Raw genomic sequence first — 21390 nt, 5'->3', positions numbered from 1 at the left:
TACATTAATAGTTTATAAAGATGACTATTAAATAATCGTAACACTTTACAATAAGGGTACATTAATTAAGGGTTAGTTAACTGTTAATAAGGGTTAGTTAATGCTTAATAAGCATTATTTATTATTTACATTATTTAATAGTTTATAAAGATGACTATTAAATAATGTATAAATTAATACCTTAGTTAACATGAACACCATTAGTAAATGATTACCAGACACATTAGTTAATTGTTAATTAAGGGTTAGTTAATGCTTATTAAGCATTAACTAACGCTTAATTAATGTACCCTTATTGTAAAGTGTTACCTATCAGGCCATTTGCCCACTCTGGCTATAAAAGAATGTAACCTGCCTGCTATATGATAGCAACATTAGTTGATTATACTTATCAACAATCAATGATATTTACTGTTTATTTACTGCAGGCCATTGTGCAATCACATACATTTATGCAAATGATTTAGCACAAAGAGCCAAACATTCCTTGTCTCTGTCAGACACACGTTGTGATGCGGCCGTGTTGTGTGAGAAGAGAAAGCAGCGAGAAAAAAGGGACAAAAGGTAGCAAGTGATGACAAAGAATAGTGTTGAAAAATAACAAAAGTTGATATTTAAACAGTGATACTGTTCACAGATCAGTTGCACTGACTCCATTTTACCAAGGTTCAAAATATTGGCAGGACAAAAAAAATGCTAATTTCTCTCATTCAATGGGAGAAGTAAAGAGTGTTTAAACTACGTTTTCTCAACGGGGGGCGGTGCCGACTATTTTTTAATAGTCTTCCATGCCTTGTCCAGGGGCGCTCTTACCATTAGGCAAAGGTAGTCGACTACCTTGGGCCCCGGCAGCCAGAGGGCCCCACAGAAGACAAGAATAGAACTAATGTAAACTTATTTGTAATCAATATAAAAGAAATGTACACCCCTCTCGTGTGATTTTGCCACTTGACTTTAAGCTCATTTTGCTTGCCGCTACATCAGTATCTGAGAAAGAGGTAACAAAAAAACAAAAAAAGTGCCCTTGCATGCATACTTTTCTCAGCCCTGGCTTGAAGGTAATATATAGAAAGGATGGATTAAAAGGGGAGAGAGTTGGGATTCAGGGGGCCCCTTGCTTGCCTTTGCAACAGTGCAAGTCCGCCCCTGGCCTTGTCTGACAATATCACGCTCTGTTTACGAATGAGATAGACGAAATAAAAACAAAGTCCTTGTTGTTACATGTTCAGAGCAGTGTGAGAGAGGAGACATGCCGACATTCCGACTTGGAGTTGGTATAGGTGTAGCAGGCAGTGTGTCTGTGAGCATGGAAATAGGACCTACACTAATTTGACTTGTGTGTGTATCTATTCGCAATAAAGAAATATAAAATCAATAGGCTATCTCTTTATTTATTGCGCCAAAGATTCAGATTCCCGACCTGATTGAAACCAATGAGTGATGTATGACCAATGACTGGTTGTATTTTAGCCTTCCTTCTTTTCGCTGGGTTAGAATGCTTTGAAGCCTAGTTTGTTATCGTTGTCGTCTTCACAGCTCTGTGCCTATTAATGAACATATTAAGTAACCGTTTTATTATGCCACAGGTTTAGTGTCCGGATTGACGCCACTGACTGAAACGAAAAAATGTGACGAGGGAGACCATAAACTATTTAAAAATAAATCTACATTCCGCATGCTTGGCTCGCCATAACTGAGGTAGGCCTAAATAACAAAAAAACACTTCAAACTAAGTGTGGCTGTCCCTGCACTGCTGCATCTGTGTTGTAAACATTGCTGTTGGGCATTAAATCCACGACCCCATTGTGACATGATCGCCACGGACATGTAGCCTTTACTCCTGCAGCTGTTACCCAAACCTGTCGCTTCTGGCCACAACAATGGTGTGATGCAATATTCGGCAACATCGGGCAACATTGATGGTGAATGTGTCAATATTTATAGGGCTACAAAAGCCGGAAAAGCATGTCCTACTATCACGAAAACGAAACTAAACAGACATAACCTCCGACATTTTTACACAAAAAAGTCCAAACAGCCGACCAACACCACCAATAGATGCCTACACTGACCAAATATAATGAATGAAAGTTTCAAACTAGTGACAATGTGGTGTTCTGTTTCAGCAGATGATAATATGAATAACCCTGGAAGTCACATGCATCCAGTGGTGCAGCTGTGTTGTGAAGATGAGGAATGTGAATCTTTTCTTATAGCCTAGAAATGAACTTTATGCGTGACAATTTTCTTTGCCAGCATCTTGGTCTTACTGTAAGTTACCAACAGAAGTAGACTATGAATGGCAGTAGAATACTAAGTTAAAAACTACAAATATCCACAATATACCAAGTGCATGTAATTCAAAACTTTTATTGGGCTTTGATTATTGATCACACTTGCAGATAAAATGTAGGCCTAGGGCCAGCGAGGCGTTATTCATAGAAAGAGAGCGGCGCTGTCCAAGCTTAGCAGGTGCTGAAAATAAGAGCGCTGCCTGGTGATGCTGAGTGGATTGCAACAACATAACAAGTACGCTAAGGGTGACACTTTTCAGGAGGCACCAAAAATGAAGGCAAAAATAGCCCGACAGTCCCTTCTCCCAAGGTCTTCCTCACTACCTGCACATCTGGCTACAGCTGCCAGGTGGCAACAGTTTCCTGGGCCGCTATTGTTCAGAACTTTGCGGGCTTGACCCCCCGTGTCCAATCAAAAGAAAATAACATAGAACGTAAACACGTTTGCAGCTAAACATCATAGTAAAGCAAAATGGCGCAAAGCAAGAAGAAATGTTCGCAATATAATGTCAAATACCTTAGGGTTTATACCCTCTCCCACAAATATGCAGCTTCCTATGTGCTTGATATGCGAGCAGGTTTTCTCCAACGGGGTGATGAAACCCTCACACCTTAAGGATCACCTGGTTAAAATCCACAAGGCCAACAAAGAGCGTCTGTTTCTGCAGGACCTGAAGGAAAAACATGCCAAGACGAGCGCGATTAGCAGCCTCTTCGCTCAGAAGACGAGCCAAACTGACAGTGGGTTGGTCGCCTCTTACAACATCTCCCTCCTAATTGCGAAGTATAGATAGATAGATAGATAGATAGATAGATAGATAGATAGATAGATAGATAGATAGATAGATACTTTATTGATCCGGAAGGAAATTCTGGTGTACAGTAGCTTCCAACGTGTACATTACAGGATAGGAAGGTGCAATAAAGAATTTTAAAAACATGGTAAGAGACTAAAACAAATAGGAGTAAACAGATAAAAACCAGTCTGGGAGAGACTGGGAAAGAAAGAAAGTGCCTGTGCAATCTGCAGTATGTAGACAACTATGCATATACAAAACTGAGTAAAGTAAATTTTTATATATATACATACGTACGTACATACATACATACACACGCACACATACATAAGTACATATATGTACATATATACATACACACACACACACACATAGGCCCGAGTTGCAGCCCTATCTCAGTGGCCAGGATCCCGGAGGACCAGCCCCCTGCATAGTGGAGAGGTGTTGTAAAGCCTGATGGCCCAGGGAACGTTCTTGGAGCGATCCTTCTTACAGCCAAGAGAAATCAGCCTGCCTCTGCTCTATGCTTCTCTGGCTGACCAGAGTACTGTGGAGGGGGTGGTTGGGGTTATCCATGATGGATAGCAACTTGTTTAAGGTCCTTCTCTCTGCTACCGTCGCTAGGGAGTCCAGCTCCATGCCAAGCATGGAACCGGCTCTCCGCACCAGTTTGTCCAGCCGCCTTGCGTCCTTCTCCTTTATGCTGCCTCCCCAGCACACTACAGCGCAGAAGATGACCCTGGCCACCACAGACTGGTAGAACATCCACAGCATTTTACTGCGGACATTGAAGGACCTGAGCCTCCGTAGGAAGTAGAGCCGGCTCTGCCCCTTCCTCTAGAGGGCGTCAGTGTTCAATGACCAGTCCAGTTTGTCATCCAGATGCACGCCCAGGTACTTGTAAGCAGGGGTTAAAGTGGGCCGGAACGATCCGGAACGATCCGTAACGGCGTTCCGGCACTTTCAATTAATAAGTAAATAAATCTGATTGGCAGTTTCATACATAATAATATCAAGACTGAGACTCACGCAATTGACATTTATCACACGCTCTCACGCCACAAGTCCATTTTGTCACGCAGTGAAAAACAAATTCATAAACGTTGCGGTGCGAAGACAGAGCAGCACCATGCAGCAGAGAGTTATTCAGACCATCTGAACAGTGAGAAATATACACAAATGTATTATACTGTAATTTATTCCCATGCATGCTGCTCAGAGTAATCTCAGTCAGCGGCTCTTCTGCGTCTCTCCCGCACACAGGCAGGAGTGAGAGTGAGTTTCTATGGTTACGGGGACGCTCTGTGTCTCTATCGCTCTGAAACTTTCTCGCGATTCCCAATAATAGGTTTTTAGGTTAGTATACCTATGCAAAATCATGGTGGTGTAGTAGAAATGCAGGAAATTTGTTTTAAATTACTATTTTTTCTGACCCCCCCCCCACCAATTACGTATCTACCATCTACTTTTATTAAAGTAAAAATAGAACTGCAAAAGTTACTGATGCTGATACTGTTTAATAAATCCTGTTACTAACACATGCGAGTTTGGAGCAAGTTGTGGAATCTTAAGTTTCACTTTAGTTTTCACAACGGGAGACGTCACAGATGAGCCTGTGTGGGAAACAATGCATCTCTTAGCCAAACACACCCTCTACAGGCCATCTCATGAAGTATGACTGCCTGACTGACTGACTGACTTGATGCACTAGGCAGCACTGTGGGAAAAAATAATATTGTGCCCATTTGGATGACATTCATATCTGTTTAAGACGCATTATTCGTGCATTCCAAATAATGTATCGTATGTAATCGTATTTGTGTATATCCCTAATGTACCTCACTGTTGGTAAATGTACAACTGACCAGTCCATTTATACATTGGGGAATATACAAATTGACCGGTACATCTGTACATGACCATTTTTCCACATAAACCACACTAAAATACATAAAGTAGCCTTCTCCAGCAACAAGGAAGCTAAGATGTTCAAAAGTATTAAAATTACTAAAAGAAATTGAGGACTTTTTTAAAATCATTTTTATGAATGACCGCTAAACCTCCTCCTCACCCATAAGGCCTAATATGAGAATGAGAATAATCAGGGGGAGTGGCTTTAATTAATGGGAAAGTGTCACCCTGACTCAAATATCAGTAGTCAATGTTTCAGTTCATCAATGTTTAGTGCGCATGAGTGTGTGTGTGTGTGTGTGTGTGTGTGTCCGTGTGTGTGCATGTGTGTGTATGTACTGTATGTGTGTGTTACCTGCCATAGAAGATACATTGATAATGATCCCTCCTTCCTTGCCATACTCTTTACTCATATGGTCCAATGCCAGGTAGGTCCCCTTTATTACCGAGGTCTATGGAGACAAAGATGCATCATGGTTACAATACAACATGCTAATCTTTTACCACAGGCTACTGTACACACATAAGTAGTAAGTGTAAAATGAAGCTGTAAACATACTGATAAGCAAATGTATTCATAGTAGCTTTCATTGAGAATGTCAGTGTGCAATTGGTTCTTAGAAAGATCTATTCATATGGGTGTGTGTGTGTGTGTGTGTGTGTGTAATTTGGATACAAAATTTACTTTTGAGAAGACATAACATGATTTTGAATATATCCTCAGTTGGAATGCTATACAGTGTTCCCAGAGTATTGAAGGTTAGCTGTGTAAATACAGTGAGCATCTCAGTTTGTATCAGTGTAACAGATACAAAGATATACATATACTGTGTGTGTTCACATATTAATTTGTTGTTTTTTTATTCATTTTTATTCATCTTGTAATGCACTTTATTCTCTCTCTGTTTTGATATGTGCTGTATAACGGCTTATTAAATTATGAACAAATTAAAAGAAAAAATCAATAATAATAAATAAAATGCATTATTTTATTTATAATAAATACATTCTTCTTCTTCTTCTTCTGCTTCTTCATCTTCTCCTTCTTCTTCCTCTTCGTATTATTATTATCATCTTAACATCCACTTGGTTGTGCTGTGCTGTGCTGTGCTGTACTGTGCTTTGGCTTTTAATTAGTCTCCAAAGCCCAAGTCTTTTAAGGCCAGAGTGGCCCCTCCCTATATTTCTGACCTTTTATCCCCCTCTGAGCCTGGACACAGCCTGAGATCCTCTGGTAGGGCGTTGCTTGCCATTTCAAGGTCTAGCTTAAAAACCAAAGGAGACGGGGCCTTTGCTGTCAGGGCCCCTAAACTTTGGAACAATCTGCCAGAGGAGATCAGGCTTGCAGAGAGAGAAGTCATTTAAAAAGTTACAGTTAGGTTTAGGAGGTCGATAGACAACCAAGCAGCATATTGGGTTACCATACTCATTTTCAAAAGTTAGTGATTCAAAACTATTTAACCCCTTGTACCCTGACTTTAGCTGACTTTCCCTTTAAATTTCCCCATAAGTAGCTTCAAAGTTAGAAAAAAAATGTTTTCCTAACTGTACAACAACGTCACATCCACATTCTGTATCTGCTTTCTTGAAGCTCTAGCTGCTTATATTGAATGAAATATTCAAATACAAGACGCCATGACTTTATGGCTGCACCATTACATCAAATGGAAAAAAAAATCTAGATGTTTGTGCATCATTATATACACATTTCCCTGTATGTAGCATGACATATTTGGTGTCTTTGGAAAGAATTTAAAATAAAGTTCTGTGGGTTTGAACAAAGCTTGGCCGTGCAACCTGCCTTTGTAATGATGGACCCACGACAAGGGTGACTGAGGAACAGGTTAATTCACCAAAAGTGATGCAAATACAGATAACATTTTTCTTAAAAGCCACCACAATGCCCCCACTATACCCCCGTCAGAAAATGGTAATTTGATCCCCTAGTCCTGGAACATGCTTTGGTGACTTGCGTACTGGCGAACAAAGGAGAGAGCAATTAGGGGGAGGAGGCTACCAGGTAACCTGAAGCACAGAACAACAACTCGAGAGTTGCTAGAGAAGCCTGGTGCAGGACATTTTCCTTGTGGGGGTCAAAAAGTGGGAGAGAGAGTCATGGAGCTGACTGGAGCTTTTGGCCCGGTCGTCCTGGGTTGAGAGGTGACCATCGGCAGTGATGTTAGCAGCAGTTTGTTGCCAACGCTGAGTAAGTTGTTGGAGAAAGTTGTATTTCAACAGATAGAGCATTACTTCACAAAGAATAAACTGATCACAGATTTTCAATACAGGACAGGACACTCCACGAGCACAGCACTGGCTCAGATGACTGATGACTGGCTAAGAGAAATAGACGGGAGGATAGTTGGAGCTGTACTTCTTGATTTTACGGCTGCTTTTGACATCATTAATCACAGTTTGTTACTTGAAAAGCTACACTGTTATGGTTTTGAAACATCTGCTATGACATGGGTTCAAAGTTACTTATCCAATCGGACACAAAGAGCAGCGGCGAAACTACCATATATGTAGGTAATGCAGCTGCATTGGGGCCTGCAACAGTTTAGGGCCCGCATGCACGGGCCCCTTACTATCTCGCCACTATCGTATTATAAGATCTCGAGCACTGAGTCTCCAGTATACACACAGCCACTAAACTAATGGTAAGCAGTAAGTATTTATAGTACTCAATGAGCCAAGTCATCTGCTCCATGGTGTCACATACTTGATGTCATTAATTCACCAAATAAATAACAATATAATACCATAAAACAGTTTTACATATAGTTTATTGACTCCTCTATGTTACATTTCTAAATTAAGTTTAACTAAGGTTTAATGGGCGATTTGATGTGCAAAATGTGCCCGCGCCCCGTGGAATTCTGGGTTATGGTGATTATTGACACATGCGTACTACTGCGTTAGAAGAGTTAAGACTGCAAGTAAGTGAGATGGAGTACACAAGAACACAAAAGCGGGTTTCAGAAGCGAAAACGCCTATGATGTAAGTAGAACTTATTATTTATTTGAGTAATAATCAACCTGCACACTTGTGTTTTGTGTTCATAAGGCCTATGCGCAGACATGAATAATGTTGTCAATATGCGGGTGAGCTGTCACCGATTATATTTTCATCTGTTATGGTGCTCCGACACCAGATGTTGTCAAGTGTAGCACGGCGGTCTGTTTTCCTAATAATCATTTAATTTAGGCGTCAGCTGTGCAGTGCATTTTCCTGTTGCTGGTCGTTTTAAAGCTGCGTGCTTTCACTTCTTTCATTCGCTACTGACGTTACGTTATGTTACGGTATGAGGGGAGGAGGAGAGGCAGGAGGAAGGCAGGCAGCAGACTGAATAGCAAGCGGAACATTATGCTGCATTGTGATGGGCAGGGCCCGCTTTGATCATCTTGCATTGGGGCCCGACGCTGACTCGTTACGCTACTGACGAAGAGTGTTCTTCAACGGGAGCCTTTCTAATGTGCAACAAATATGGTGTATCGCAAGGGAGCTGCCTTGTGCCACTATTATTTTCTGTTTTACCAATGACTTACCACTGTTAAAGCTTGTTGATACCATGCAAAACAAGTTATCCTGGCTTAAGGTAGAGGACAGACTGAGTGCAGCCCTTCTCAGATTTTTGAAGAACCTCAGAACCTCAGTTGCCAAACAAACTATATCAACATTTGACATACAAGTACAAACATACACAATATGCAACAGCCAAATTGTGTATGCTCCCAAAGGCTAAAATGAATAGCATGAAATGCACAGTTGTATATAGAGCAATGAAAAGTTGGACTTCTCTTCCACTTGAGGTGGCTAAGGAATGTAGTTTTAAATTGAATCTTAAACATTACTAAATGTCAAGTTATTGTGTGAAAATTTGTGGTGGAAAATTGGTATGGTATAGAAGGTATATTACAATGAAATATTGAAGTGAACTATTATTATTATTATTATTATTATTATTATTGTTGTTATTATTTATTTATTTATTATAATTTGGTATTTATTTATTTATTTTTTAATCATTATATGTTGTAATTGTATATGATATTTATGTGTAGACCCCAGGAAAAATAGTGGCTGTTAGTGATGCACGGGTCAGGTTTTTTTCAACCCGCGATCGCCCGATCGGACACATACACATATCCGAACCCACCCGACCCATTTTCGTACACATGAAACAACGACCCGAAACTGATCCGCAACCCGAAAAAAAAAAAAAGATTCAGGAAGCCAGGTAATTTTCCAAAGACTTGTGTAACTAAGGTAATACTTAATGCTGCACTGTGCAGTGTGCGCAGAATATAATGTATGGATGGGGGGGATAAACCAGCTTTATTCCATGAATTAAATTTAAAACTCATTGAAATTTAGTCTATAATACATTGTGTGTGTACTGTGTGTGTAGCCCATTTGACCCGCACCCCTTCTCCATATCATCTTCATTCGACCCTAACCCGCCCCACCCACGGATAAATCTGCGGGACCCGTGGGTTTTGGATTGCCCGTGCATCACTAGTGGCTGTTCACGCAGCAAATAATGGGGATTCTATCTAATAAACCAATAAACCAATGTCAGGACTAGCAGGGCTTGCATGTTCTGTTTCCCTTGAGCCTGTGTGAAGGACATGCTGTCACCTTCAACTCTGAAGTGTCACCCGGACTGTTCTAAGATTGTGGTTCACATTAGTTCAAATGACACCAGCAAGAGACAATCTGAACTAACTGGTCAACCAATCTCCGAACCCATCGTCTATCGGTCTGACGACGATTAGACTCTGGGGGCGACGGCTAATATTTCGGGGTTTCCGGTCGTCGCCCCCAGAGTCTAATCATCGTCAGACAGATAGACGATGGGTTCCAAGATTGCTGGTCAAGTGGAAAGCGGGCCCTGATCTTGGGCCCAATTCTTACACTAGTTGTCGGAATTTCTAGAATCCCCCTAGATTTCTAGATCGCCCTCCTCTATGGCTCTAAGATATCTTTCTTTGTAAAATTCAGGTGGGACCCTGTCCTTTCCATTTATTGAGTGATAGCAGTGATGATATCAGCTTCAGTAAATTGCTGATCCAATAACTCCCTAACTTCTTCAGAAAGACTAAGTAGTATAATCGAGGAAAGAAAGTGTGAGTCCTTATCAGTTTGATCACCACTGTGATTGGATGAATAGAGATCTGAGTAATAATGCTTGAACATATAATTCATCTGGGATGTGTTTGGGATTATAGATTAATTCATTTTTCTGATTTTCCATAACTTCTCTTACTCTCTTCAGATTTAGGCTAGTACTTTATGTGACTTTTCACCCAGCTCATAATAACATTGTCTCGATCTAAGATTAGCACTTTCAGCTTTGTATACATACAAAGCTTCTCTTCATACATGTGTGAAGAGAATTATAGTATACTTGAGTTTCTTGTTAACCAGTGGATGGTACACCTCTTTTGACCGTGATGATTGATATAATTTCTCTACAGACAGAATTTCAGTCTCAGGACTTTCCAATTCAGCATTATACAGTATTTCTTCTTTAGTGCCTTTGTGTAGGACACTTTTGCTCCCTGGGGTATGCCTTTAATGTATCGCATAGTATAAAATTATATTTAATATAATTATATTTATATTATATATTTTTTCCCTTCTGTTGAAACGGCCAAGTTGTACAATGAGCTGTTTACAGCCACCGTTGCCCAAGAGCTTCGGACTTCTACTAAGGTTGCCAGAGGGTGTGTAACGTCACCTGAAAGCTCACTATTAGGTCTTTGTGATGGTCTTATCAGTCTGATGCCTTGTGTTGTGTAAGGTCTTCTCCTAGCTCTATAGCCTAGTGTACTGTAGTCTTGTTGTCATTATTATTACGCCTTCAGGTCTTACCAGGTTTACTTGTATGGTCTTTTCCCAGTTCTTCTCATTGTTGATGCCAGCGTTGTTGATGACAATGTTCAGATGACCAAACTGGTCCACGGTGCTCTGGAAGGCCTCTATACCACAGAGAGAAAATATTCACAAATTTGATTATTATACTAGTTAGACAGGGTTGAAATATATGGTTTGGCTATATAGTAATAGCAATACAGTCACCAGTTGATGTGGTGGTTTTCTCTACTTGAATCGGTCCAATCAGAAATGAAACAAAACACCATCATGCAGGTCATGTGTTTATTGTACATTTTAAATTTTAACTGGCAGATGTATGAGTAAGCCGTATCTCATCATTTAACGTGGATATAAAAACTTTGACATTAGGAAGTCCAATTCACTGCCACTGACTGCCATGATGCATGCAATGCATGAGTCAAGTCAAGTCAAGTTTATTTATACAGCCCTTTGTCACAAGCATGTCTCAGAGGACTTTATAGAGAATGTGTCTAGCTAGGTGTAACTAAACACAATCAATGGTGAACAAAGGTATGTAGGACAAACATAGCAAAAACCACAAGGTAGGCAAGAGCAGATTTAGCAAGACAAACAATCTACCTGTTCTACAGCCTAACCTACCCGGCACCCAGCCTTAGACCCTAATGCACACAAGGAAAAACTCCCAAGAAAAACCTTAGTAGGAAAAAACCTTGGGTGGGCCGAGGCATTGACTGCCATGATGCATGCAATGCATGAATGTGGAATGGATGTGTTTAGCATTACTTGGCTATTTCCATCAAACTAAAAGCAAAAAGTAATGACCTTGATGCACATAACTGTGGCAAGGGTGATTAAATATTGGTCAATTAGCGTCAGCAAATACCCAAATTCCCTAGTTATTCCTTGCCTTTAGTCTGAACATTGTTTAAATAAACAAAGGTTTATGTATATATATATTGTATATGTGTGTGTGTGTTTTCACCCCCTTAAATGAACTGAACTAAGGGGGTGAACAACAACTGTTACAAACAAGGCAGGAGTGTCCTTATACTTCCCTCAGGCCATAGAACCATCAACAAAACAAACAAAATACAGGATTAAAACAGGGTTCTCCGCACATCTTCCAGCAAAATGCGGCTGAATCAGGTGCTTCTCAGCTCGAGGACAGAAAAACAAAAGGGACTGGAGCACACCGATAGTCAACCTAGACCACAGCGGAAAAAACCTGTAGGTTGATTAGGCAGCCAGGAGAGAGTGTTAGGTGATCTGAATAGGTCATGTTTCCTCTAATTTGTCATATTTGACGGATATTTGTACTTGTACTTTTTGTACTTGTACCCTTTTGTTTTCTGAAAATACAGGATTATTCTTACAATGCCTTGAGGAAAGTTTATAAAATTCTCAATGGCAGATTTGAACCAAAGTCCCTTTAAGATAAGTCGTTTACAAGACAACTAACTACTGACAAGACTCCTATCTCTTCGAATGGGGAGTCGTCCGTATCTAAAGTTCTGACATACGTATTATCATTTACACTTCACATTTATGAACACTCACAAATTGTATACTACATTGCATACTACAATGGTATCAACTGTAAACTGTATACAGTTTACATCTTCAGATATCTGCCGACAAAAGTAATGAAAAGGTATGTGGCCTTATACAACTGTACCACAAACACAGTGTTTATCTGCCCATGTGAGCAAACAGTCATGGTTGGATGAACAGTTGAAGAAAGAAAGCTGAGGTGGTAAAACCTGCATGTGTCTTCACCTGCCGCATTCCACACTGGGTCACCCCGCAATTAGAAACAAACATACCTGCTCTCTGACAGACACATAATCTAGAAACACACACCCGCACCCACACCCACATACTGACATGTGACTGTGCACACACACACACACACACACACACACACCCAAGCAGAGTCATACATGTATGCATGCACACATAGAGTGCACACACACTGAAGACACAAGCAAAAATGTGTAACAGGCAGACAGGCACTATGAATGTATGCACACACATACACACATTCACATGCACGCATTTAGCAGAAATGCATGAATAGATGTATGCACACATGATTTATCTCTCCCTATGCCTCTATAACACTGAATAACTGCCACACTCTCTTTCACAATGGTAAACTTTTTTGTTAACAACCTCCCCTCATCTCCCCAAACACACACACACACTCAGACACACACACACACACACACACATCAGCTCAGTGCAGCCTTATATTCTGTGTGTCCACATCAACAGCAGCACAGCCATATACTTAGGAGCAACACCAAACAGCATTCCATAGCTGCTAGCCTGCAGGGATTCACTAATTCACTGTCAGACAATGAAACCTTGTTCTCTCTCTCTCTCTCTCTCTCTCTCTCCCTCCCTCTTCCTCCCTCTCTCTCTTTCTCTCTCTCCCCCTCTCTTTCTATCTGTCTCAAACAGACACACACCCAAACACACACCCACGCCCACATACACAGAACAACAACACACGCAGATCGGCATCCAAATGGGTAGACTTGCAAATAAATTAGCAAATTGAATGTGTTTGATAAAAAAGTGTTGCAGTCTGTCAGTCCTGCAGAAACTGAAACCAAACCAGAAAAAGACCTATTATGTGTTCAATTGGGCCAATAGGGTTTGCCTCTTCTTCTGTCTGCTGATAGACACAGAGTTTGATGGTGTTTGTGAATCTGTTCGGAAGTTATATGCCTTTTAGTGAGAAGCCACGCCCACTTCCGCACCACCAATTAGTCATGAATAGTTAATCACTTCTTCCTTGCCTCATGACCAACCTTTCCAGTTTCATACAAATCCATTCATAAAGTTTTGAGATATCCTGCTAATAGACAGAGAGACAGATGTAATGGGGCAACAACATAACCCCCGTCCAACACAAAACAGAATCCAATTAGGATAGATTACCTCTCAATCTGTCCCCATTGGTCACATCACACTGAATAAAGCTGCAGTTGCCCTCTCCAAACTCGGCATCCAGCTGTGCCTTGCACTCCTCACCCACTGCCTGGTTCAGATCGACCACGGCCACCTGAAGGACAAAACAGTGTTGTTGACTTGGTCTTTTAATATTTGACATGCACCTACAGAGAGAGAGAGACTACAAAACTGGACGAAGCTAGTCTCGTCTTGGATACAAACTTTGTATCCAGTGTTGCAGTAAAGGTCTACTAACAGAGCAAGGTTAACACTTTGGTAGAAAGTGAGAAAGAAAGACAGACAGACAGAAAGAAAGAAAGAAAGAAAGAAAGAAAGAAAGAAAGAAAGGATGACAGGTTTCTTGCTGTGGTGGCACACCACTGCTGAATGAATGGAAAGGATACATTGGTCAAGAGTGTACTAGAGCTGTGCTTGCTTTGGAAAGTTACTTCCTCTAATTATTTTGACACATTGTTGTGCAACCCGAGTTGTTGTTTGACAAGTGTGGCTCAGAGCGACACAATCAATAGTGCACCGCTCACATAAACCTGACTAAAAGTATGAGAAGAATGGCTCATTCATCCTAGCGCTGTACCACCGTCAGCCTCATTTCACGGTTTCATGGTGTAACAGCTGCAGCTGAGTTGCATTAACCTTCCCATAGAACTACTAAATCAGTTTAAAATGCTTTTGCTTTTTGTTTCTTGTTTTTTTAAATGCCTGTTTCCTTATTTGTCTAAGGACAAGTTTTAAAGAATAGTGCCTCTCCTCTACAAAAGACATTAATCTAAGCAATTTAAAATTATTTAAAAAAGTTTTGTTCCTCTGTTCTTTATACTATTATTTATTGTCTCATCATTAAGGACAAGTTAAAAATGGTGCCATTTCCACCTATTTTTTTTTCTCTTTCTACCTGAGATGTACTGACCTTAAAAATGTTAAAGAACAAGCTAACATTTAAGCAGTTCCAGTGGCATTAAAGCAGTAAAATTGAAGTTCTAGTAAAGTTTTTAAAGTTAAAACAGTTCTAGAACAGTTTAAGCAGTAACATTAAAGCAGTTCTCAAAAAATTAAAGCAGTTCTGATGTAAAGTCGAAGAAGTAAAGTTAAAGCGGGTCTAGTAAAGTTTAATCAGTTCTAGTAAACTTAAACCAGTAGTGCTAAAGCAGTTCCAGAAAAGTTACAGCAGTTGTAGTAAAGTTACAGCAGTAAAGTTAAACCAGTAAACTAAATCAATAAAGTTAAAGCAGTCCTGGTAAAGTTAAAGTAGTACAGTTAAAGCAGTTGTAGTAAAGTTAAAGCAGTAAAGTTCTAGTTGTGAAGTTAAATCAGTAAAGTTAAAGCAGTAAAGTTTAATCAGTAAAGCCAAAGCAGTAAAGTTGAGGTAGTTCTGGTAAAGTTAAAACAGTAAACTAAATCAATAAAGTTAAAGCAGTCCTGATAAAGTTAAAGTAGTGCAGTTAAAGCAGTTCTAGGAAAAGTTAAAGCAGTACAGTTCTAGTCGTAAAGTTAAATCAGTAATGTTCTAGTCGTAAAGTTAAATCAGTAAAGATAAAGCAGTAAAGTTAAATCAGTAAAGATACATCAGTAAAGATAAAGCAGTAAAGTTAAATCAGTAAAGATAAAGCAGTAAAGTTAAGGTAGTTATGGTAACGTTAAAGCAGTAAACTAAATCATTAAAGTTAAAGCAGCCCAGGTGAAGTTAAAGTAGTACAGTTAAAGCAGTTGTAGTGAAGTTAAAAAGTTGTAGTTGTAAAGTTAAATCAGTAAAGCTGAAGCAGTAAAGTTGTAGTTGTAAAGTTAAATCAGTTAAGCTAAAGCAGTAAAGTTTAATCAGTAAAGATAAAGCAGTAAAGTTTAATCAGTAAAACTAAAGCAGTGAAGTTGTAGCTGTGAAGTTAAATCAGTAAAGCTAAAGCAGTAAAGTTTAATCAGTAAAGCTAAAGCAGTAAAGTTTAATCAGTAAAGCTAAAGCAGTAAAGTTGTAGTTGTGAAGTTAAATCAGTAAAGCTAAAGCAGTAAAGTTTAATCAGTAAAGATAAAGCAGTAAAGTTTAATCAGTAAAACTAAAGCAGTGAAGTTGTAGCTGTGAAGTTAAATCAGTAAAGCTAAAGCAGCAAAGTTTAATCAGTAAAGCTAAAGCAGTAAAGTTTAATCAGTAAAGCTAAAGCAGTAAAGTTGTAGTTGTGAAGTTAAATCAGTAAAGCTAAAGCAGTAAAGTTTAATCAGTAAAGCTAAAGCAGTAAAGTTTAATCAGTGAAGCTAAAGCAGTAAAGTTGTAGTTGTGAAGTTAAATCAGTAAAGCTAAAGCAGTAAAGTTGTAGTTGTAAAACTTAATCAGTAAAGCTAAAGCAGCAAAGTTAAATTAGTTAAGCTAAAACAGTTAAGTTGTAGTTGTAAAGTTAAATCGGTAATGCTAAAGCAGTAAAGTTTAATCAGTAAAGCTAAAGCAGTAAAGTTGTAGTTGTAAAGCTAAATCAGTAAAGCTAAAGCAGTAAAATTAGTAAAGCTAAAACAGTTAAGTTGTAGTTGTAAAGTTAAATCGGTAAAGCTAAAGCAGTACAGCTAAAGCAGTAAAGCTAAATCAGTAATGCTAAAGCTGTAAATGTAAAATCAGCAAAGTTAAAGCGGAAAAATTGAAGCAGTAAAGTTGAATCAATACTGACCTTGGCTGAGCTCTGCAGTAACAGTTGTACCACAGCTCTACCGATACCCTGAGCCCCGCCGGTCACCAGTGCCACCTTCCCATTTAGAGACATTACCATACCAGGGCAGTAAACCCTGTTCCTAGTTTTGTCTTTTTGTTTCTCTCTATGTCTTTATCTGGCTCTGTTTGTGTGCATGTGCCTATTTTTATGTGTGTGCATATGTCTCTCTTTCTCACCGTCTCTCTGTTACACACACACACACACACTTTCTAACACGTGTGTGTTCTCTCTCTCTGTCTCTCTCTGTCTTTCTTGTGTCTTTATCTCTCTCTCTCTGTCACACACACAGGCTCTCTCAAATGTATGTTGTGTGTTTTCACTCTATCAGCTGGGCTGTGTTTTCCCTCCCTTCTTCCCTCCCTCTTTCTCTCTCTCTCTCTCTCTCTCTCTCTCTCTCTCTCTCTCAGCTTCTCAGTCTATCCAAACACTGTGTGTGTGTGTGTGTGTGTGTGTGTGTATGTGTATGTGAAAGTGAGAGAGAGGGAGGGAAGAAGGGAGGGAGAGTCCAAGGCTAAATAAACTCAGTATGATAATTACAGGTTTTGTCCAGCATGTTGTACCTGCCCTCCTGCTGCACTCCTCCTCCCTACACCTTTCCACTCCCTCTCTTCCCTTTACACCCTTCCTCTCCTAATCTTCTTCCTCCTCCTCTCTTTATACTCTTCCTCTCCTCCTCCTCGCTTTGCCCCCTTCCTCTTCACTCCCTCCCTTTACATCCTTCCTCTCCTCCTCCTCCTCCTTTCATACCCTTCCTCTCCTCCTCCTCTTCTTTCTCTCTCTCTCTCATTTCTTTCCACTTCTTGGCCTACTCCTCTCCTCTCCAGTTCAGAGATAAATATAGTGTCTGTGTCCACCTCAGTGTCAAGGCAAGGCAGTGTTTGAATCCCTCAAATTACAGCACCTAATGTATCCAGAGATGCAGACCAATACTGAGAGACAAGAAGAGACAGACAGGAGTCAGCATAAAGAAATGCTCACTGCTTTAAGTTTATTTTCATCCAGAACTTTATCAGAACTATGTAAAAGTATGTACACCTCATTTTACAGAGAAATAACAGTGTGTGTGTGTGTGTGTGTGTGTGTGTGTGTGTATGTGCTCTCAACTCAACACATAACAATATATGAGGGGGCTTGGTTGTTTATATGTGTGTTTTCACATTTTTAACCCAACAGGATCATAACAGAATGTCTTGACTCCCCACATTATGTGTCATTGCCTATAAAGTTTGTTTAAAATGATGCTTTTGTGGCTACAAGCCATTGACTGCCTCTTCCCACCAGCAGCAGCAGAAATACAGCACACTCAAGAAAAAAAAGCACACACTGCAGCCCTGCAGAGATTAATAACTGATACATACCAATATTAAACTCTGGTTCATGCATTATATTTAACAACATCATCTCTTTTTCTACAAAATAAATTATATTTGCTATACTTCTTACCATAGAAATGCACATTTAAATATAGAGTGGACTCTTCATGTAGTATGTCATACATTAAACACTAACAGTGCTGAACTCCTCCAGATAAATTTACACTGGCAATTCAAATCTGGCAAATGTTTTCATCTCTTTGAGACAGATATGTTTCCTTAAAGCATCACATAAATAGAGGCTGGTTTGAAAGTAACAAACATGAATCAAAATACAAGTCAAATATAAGATCCTTACAAAAAAAAGTGAAACGTGAAAGACAACTGACCTACTCCCTGCTCTTTGACTGTTAAACCTTAACAAACTGCTGCAGCCTGGCATCACATGATTGAGTTTTGATGCTTAACATAGCAGTTTATAAAATCTGTCACAGTATGTGATCTAATAAAACTTCACTGGGACCTTTTGGGGCAACAAAGGTTTAGAGGACAGTGTAGTAATTGAATAAGAAGGCTGATCTGTCATCTGGAAGTGCTGAAAATGTGACGTGCACAGGTCTGAAACAAAGCAAGCAGACTACCTTGCAACTATTGCGCATTCCCACTGCATGTGAGGGCTGCTGGTTGTGCTCCAAAAACACAGAACACACTACCACTTATGTCGCAGTATTTCAGTATGAAATATGTCCCAAGACTGATAGAAGTCAACACATTCTACTGGAACCTATGCCTGAATGTTGTTCAACACACAAAGTCCAAAGTACAGGCTAGACAAGTTTCCTTTGTGCTTTCCTATCTCTGAGACAAAATATGATTTGATCCTGGTTCAGGGCTCTTATTTTGAAACAAACAAATAATGGAAAAAGTAAGAGTACTGATGAGGACTATGAGTGCATTACCCACTCAGAAAACATGCTTTTTAACCAGATCTAGTCTTCTCGTGACATGTCTAAACAGGGAAAAGCTACATGGAAAGTGATTTTTTCTGTGCGGATGGCCACCAGAACATCAGATCTCAAGAGAAATAAAATCTGATTTTCTGTTCCTGTGTAAATGCAGCCCATGGAAGCATTGGGGAATATTGGGACCTGAGTAATTTCAATGGGAGGCTCATTTTTGTAGATAGAAAGCTGTAAACTTAGTTGCACAGTGGTCTCTGGTGGTGAAAAGGTAGTATTACAGGGAGGGTAGAGTGTGAGCAATCCTCCCTGCAGCAAAATGCTTCCAAACTTTTATACTCAAGGGTCTAACTTAGTTTTCTTGTGTCCTAATATTAATTTGGCAGGCTACTGTTTTTGTAGGCTTAACTATAAAATACAGCCCATTTTTAGACTTACTACTGACCAAGACATACTTAGACTTACATACTAGTAGCACAAAATCCTCAGTGTTAATTCTGTGATTGTAAAATTCAACACTATGTCAGTGTTTCTATCAGTTCACACCCATCAGAGTTAATTTAACACTTCAGATAGATTTGACCAGACACCCAGAGCCATATCAGCAATATGAGTGGACAGAAAGAAAGAACACTGTCAACGGCAAATAATTTCCACTGAAAAATCAACACTTATTAACTCGTGAAAATTTGTTGTGTACAGTGTGATTCAGCCTCCTGTACATTGCATGGACTTGCAAATGCTTTGGCAACATCATACAGCCAACAACTTTTAATAGTAATTTCTCCAGAACAATTAGGGGACACATTTTAATATTTCTGTGACCCAACTTTAAGTCCCAACCCAGACTGAAAAAAACAACACTTCTCCCATCACCTCTTCAATCTGTTATAAGATTTTCACAGATACTATTTCCAAGTCCTGGAAGCTGGTGGGACAAACCTGATCTTTTGTAAGTTTCTAAATAGGTAGAGAACACATAGACTCTAGTCGTTCTCTGTTTGGACAGAAATGACTGTCTAAATCTGTAACCTTTGGATGTGAACAGACTTTCTCATCCTGTACAAATGCAGCATTTTCTCCTAAACTTATCAGGAAACAGAACCAGTTTGTCAATAAAAGCATGAGTCAGCAGAAACCTCCTTGCCACCTAATCAAGCCGATACTGTTATAACAATAGCATGGTTGAAGGACAGGATGAACTGGAAAAATACCACAGGAGTTTCAGCATTACTCATAAATGTTGAAATACAGCACGTCTACAAGCACAGTGACAAGGAATGCAGGAAGATTCTCCAGGCTGGCAAAGGTGGCGCAACACTATTTCTGCCTCCCGACCCTGGGGCAGCTGTGCACCAGAGTGTGTCACTTTAAAATTTGAGGCATTTTTAGGGGACTGTGGAGTAAAAATTTTGGAAGGAACATCATTGGCTGGCTAGACTCTACTAGCTTCAGTGGAAGGGGCTGACGCTACAGCTGACGCTGTAATGACTGGGCCCAATAAGTATCGGTTCATCAGTGGAGCTCAAGCCACTCCCAGCAATAGCAATAGCTATGACGTCAAAAATGTGGATGAGGCAGAAGTCAGACATAGAATCACCCACTCAGTATAGGGAGTCAATGACAAACCGGGAAAACCCACACTTATATTTCATTTTACTTTTCCTACAGTAGTTTTTTGTTTTTGGAGTCCTAGGCTGCGATCGAATAGTCAAAAAAATCCGTCCTAACTCCTATTCCTAACCACTTTTCCTTGACCTCGATGGAAAATGTCATGAGGTCAAGGAAAGATGTGAAGGAGAATTCATAAGGGCTTAGGAAAAGACAACCGCGGTGCTAAGAGAATCCGACTGCACTTACACTATAGGCTACGTAATTATGTGACAGCGGATGTTAATGACGTGGGTCTGCCGTGTGAAACTACAATGTTCCGAAGATGGACTACTAAAAGCATCTCAGATACTTCGCCCTGTGCGTTCTTACTGTGTTGTTTCATGCAGGCTATATAAACGTGGACAACCCGGTGAAAAATATTACTTCATCACCAAGGTTGGAATTGAAATAAACAAGACTAGGTCAAAACCTAGTATATGGCTGGACCGTGTATGAGTGTGCCACGTGCCACGGCCAACCAATGGTGTAACTAACTCCGCTGTAGACTGCAAATACAGAATAATAGTCCATACATCCATACTGATCGTTCCAGCGCATCCCGTCTCTCTCTCCACCGCTGTCGTCTCCACCGCGCCCACGGCCCGCATTGATCCTGCCGATCCAAGCGCCAGGCGCTCTGTTACCCGTCGGTGCCGAAAGTGTTTCGGCCGGATCATCGGGAACAAATCGGCGCCCAGCTAGTGGCACTGGCCGGAACCGTGGCTCCGGGAAACTTCGGGAAGGTCGGCAATAAGCCCTCGGCGTGATGAAACCTCCATGCTTGTTTGTGTCTCTCTCTCCCCCGACAGAACAGAGGGCTGTCAGGTGGACTGGGCTCTCGCATATGCATCGACATAAACGGTGATATGATATAATTGTATAGATTCTACTTTAGCTTCAGCTTACATGCATGATATTGGTCAGCCTGCTTACT

General features: G+C 40.2%; 1 protein-coding gene across 1 annotated transcript; it reads right to left on the bottom strand.

Annotated features, from left to right (window-relative positions):
- Positions 1-2764: 2764 nt before the first annotated feature.
- Positions 2765-16826, bottom strand: LOC139657983 (15-hydroxyprostaglandin dehydrogenase [NAD(+)]-like). The gene is made up of 5 exons (XM_071535982.1): positions 16490-16826; positions 13812-13935; positions 10881-10987; positions 5358-5454; positions 2765-2965 (listed from the first exon to the last, which is right to left on the bottom strand). Exons 1-5 carry the CDS (start codon positions 16586-16588, stop codon positions 2922-2924), a joined length of 471 nt encoding a protein of 156 aa, XP_071392083.1. The 5' UTR covers positions 16589-16826; the 3' UTR covers positions 2765-2921.
- Between the last annotated feature and the right edge of the window lie 4564 nt (positions 16827-21390).

This window comes from Centroberyx affinis, unplaced genomic scaffold, assembly GCF_046629955.1.
Source record: "Centroberyx affinis isolate AG114_WGS23_722 - 3 ecotype Tasmania unplaced genomic scaffold, CSIRO-AGI_Caff_v1 ptg002805l_1, whole genome shotgun sequence".
In the NCBI taxonomy this organism is placed as follows: Eukaryota; Metazoa; Chordata; class Actinopteri; order Beryciformes; family Berycidae; genus Centroberyx; species Centroberyx affinis.
The sequence above is the reverse complement of the archived record's forward strand: the minus strand, read 5'-3'. Positions and strand labels throughout refer to the sequence as shown.

Excerpts from the sequence above, each read along its gene's own strand:
- LOC139657983 (XM_071535982.1), bottom strand. The coding sequence starts at position 16,588 with ATGGTAATGTCTCTAAATGGGAAGGTGGCACTGGTGACCGGCGGGGCT. Across the intron at positions 13,936-16,489 it reads TACTGCAGAGCTCAGCCAAG|GTGGCCGTGGTCGATCTGAA; the intron begins GTCAGTATTGAT and ends TTTGTCCTTCAG. Across the intron at positions 5,455-10,880 it reads AGACCATACAAGTAAACCTG|ACCTCGGTAATAAAGGGGAC; the intron begins GTAAGACCTGAA and ends TTGTCTCCATAG.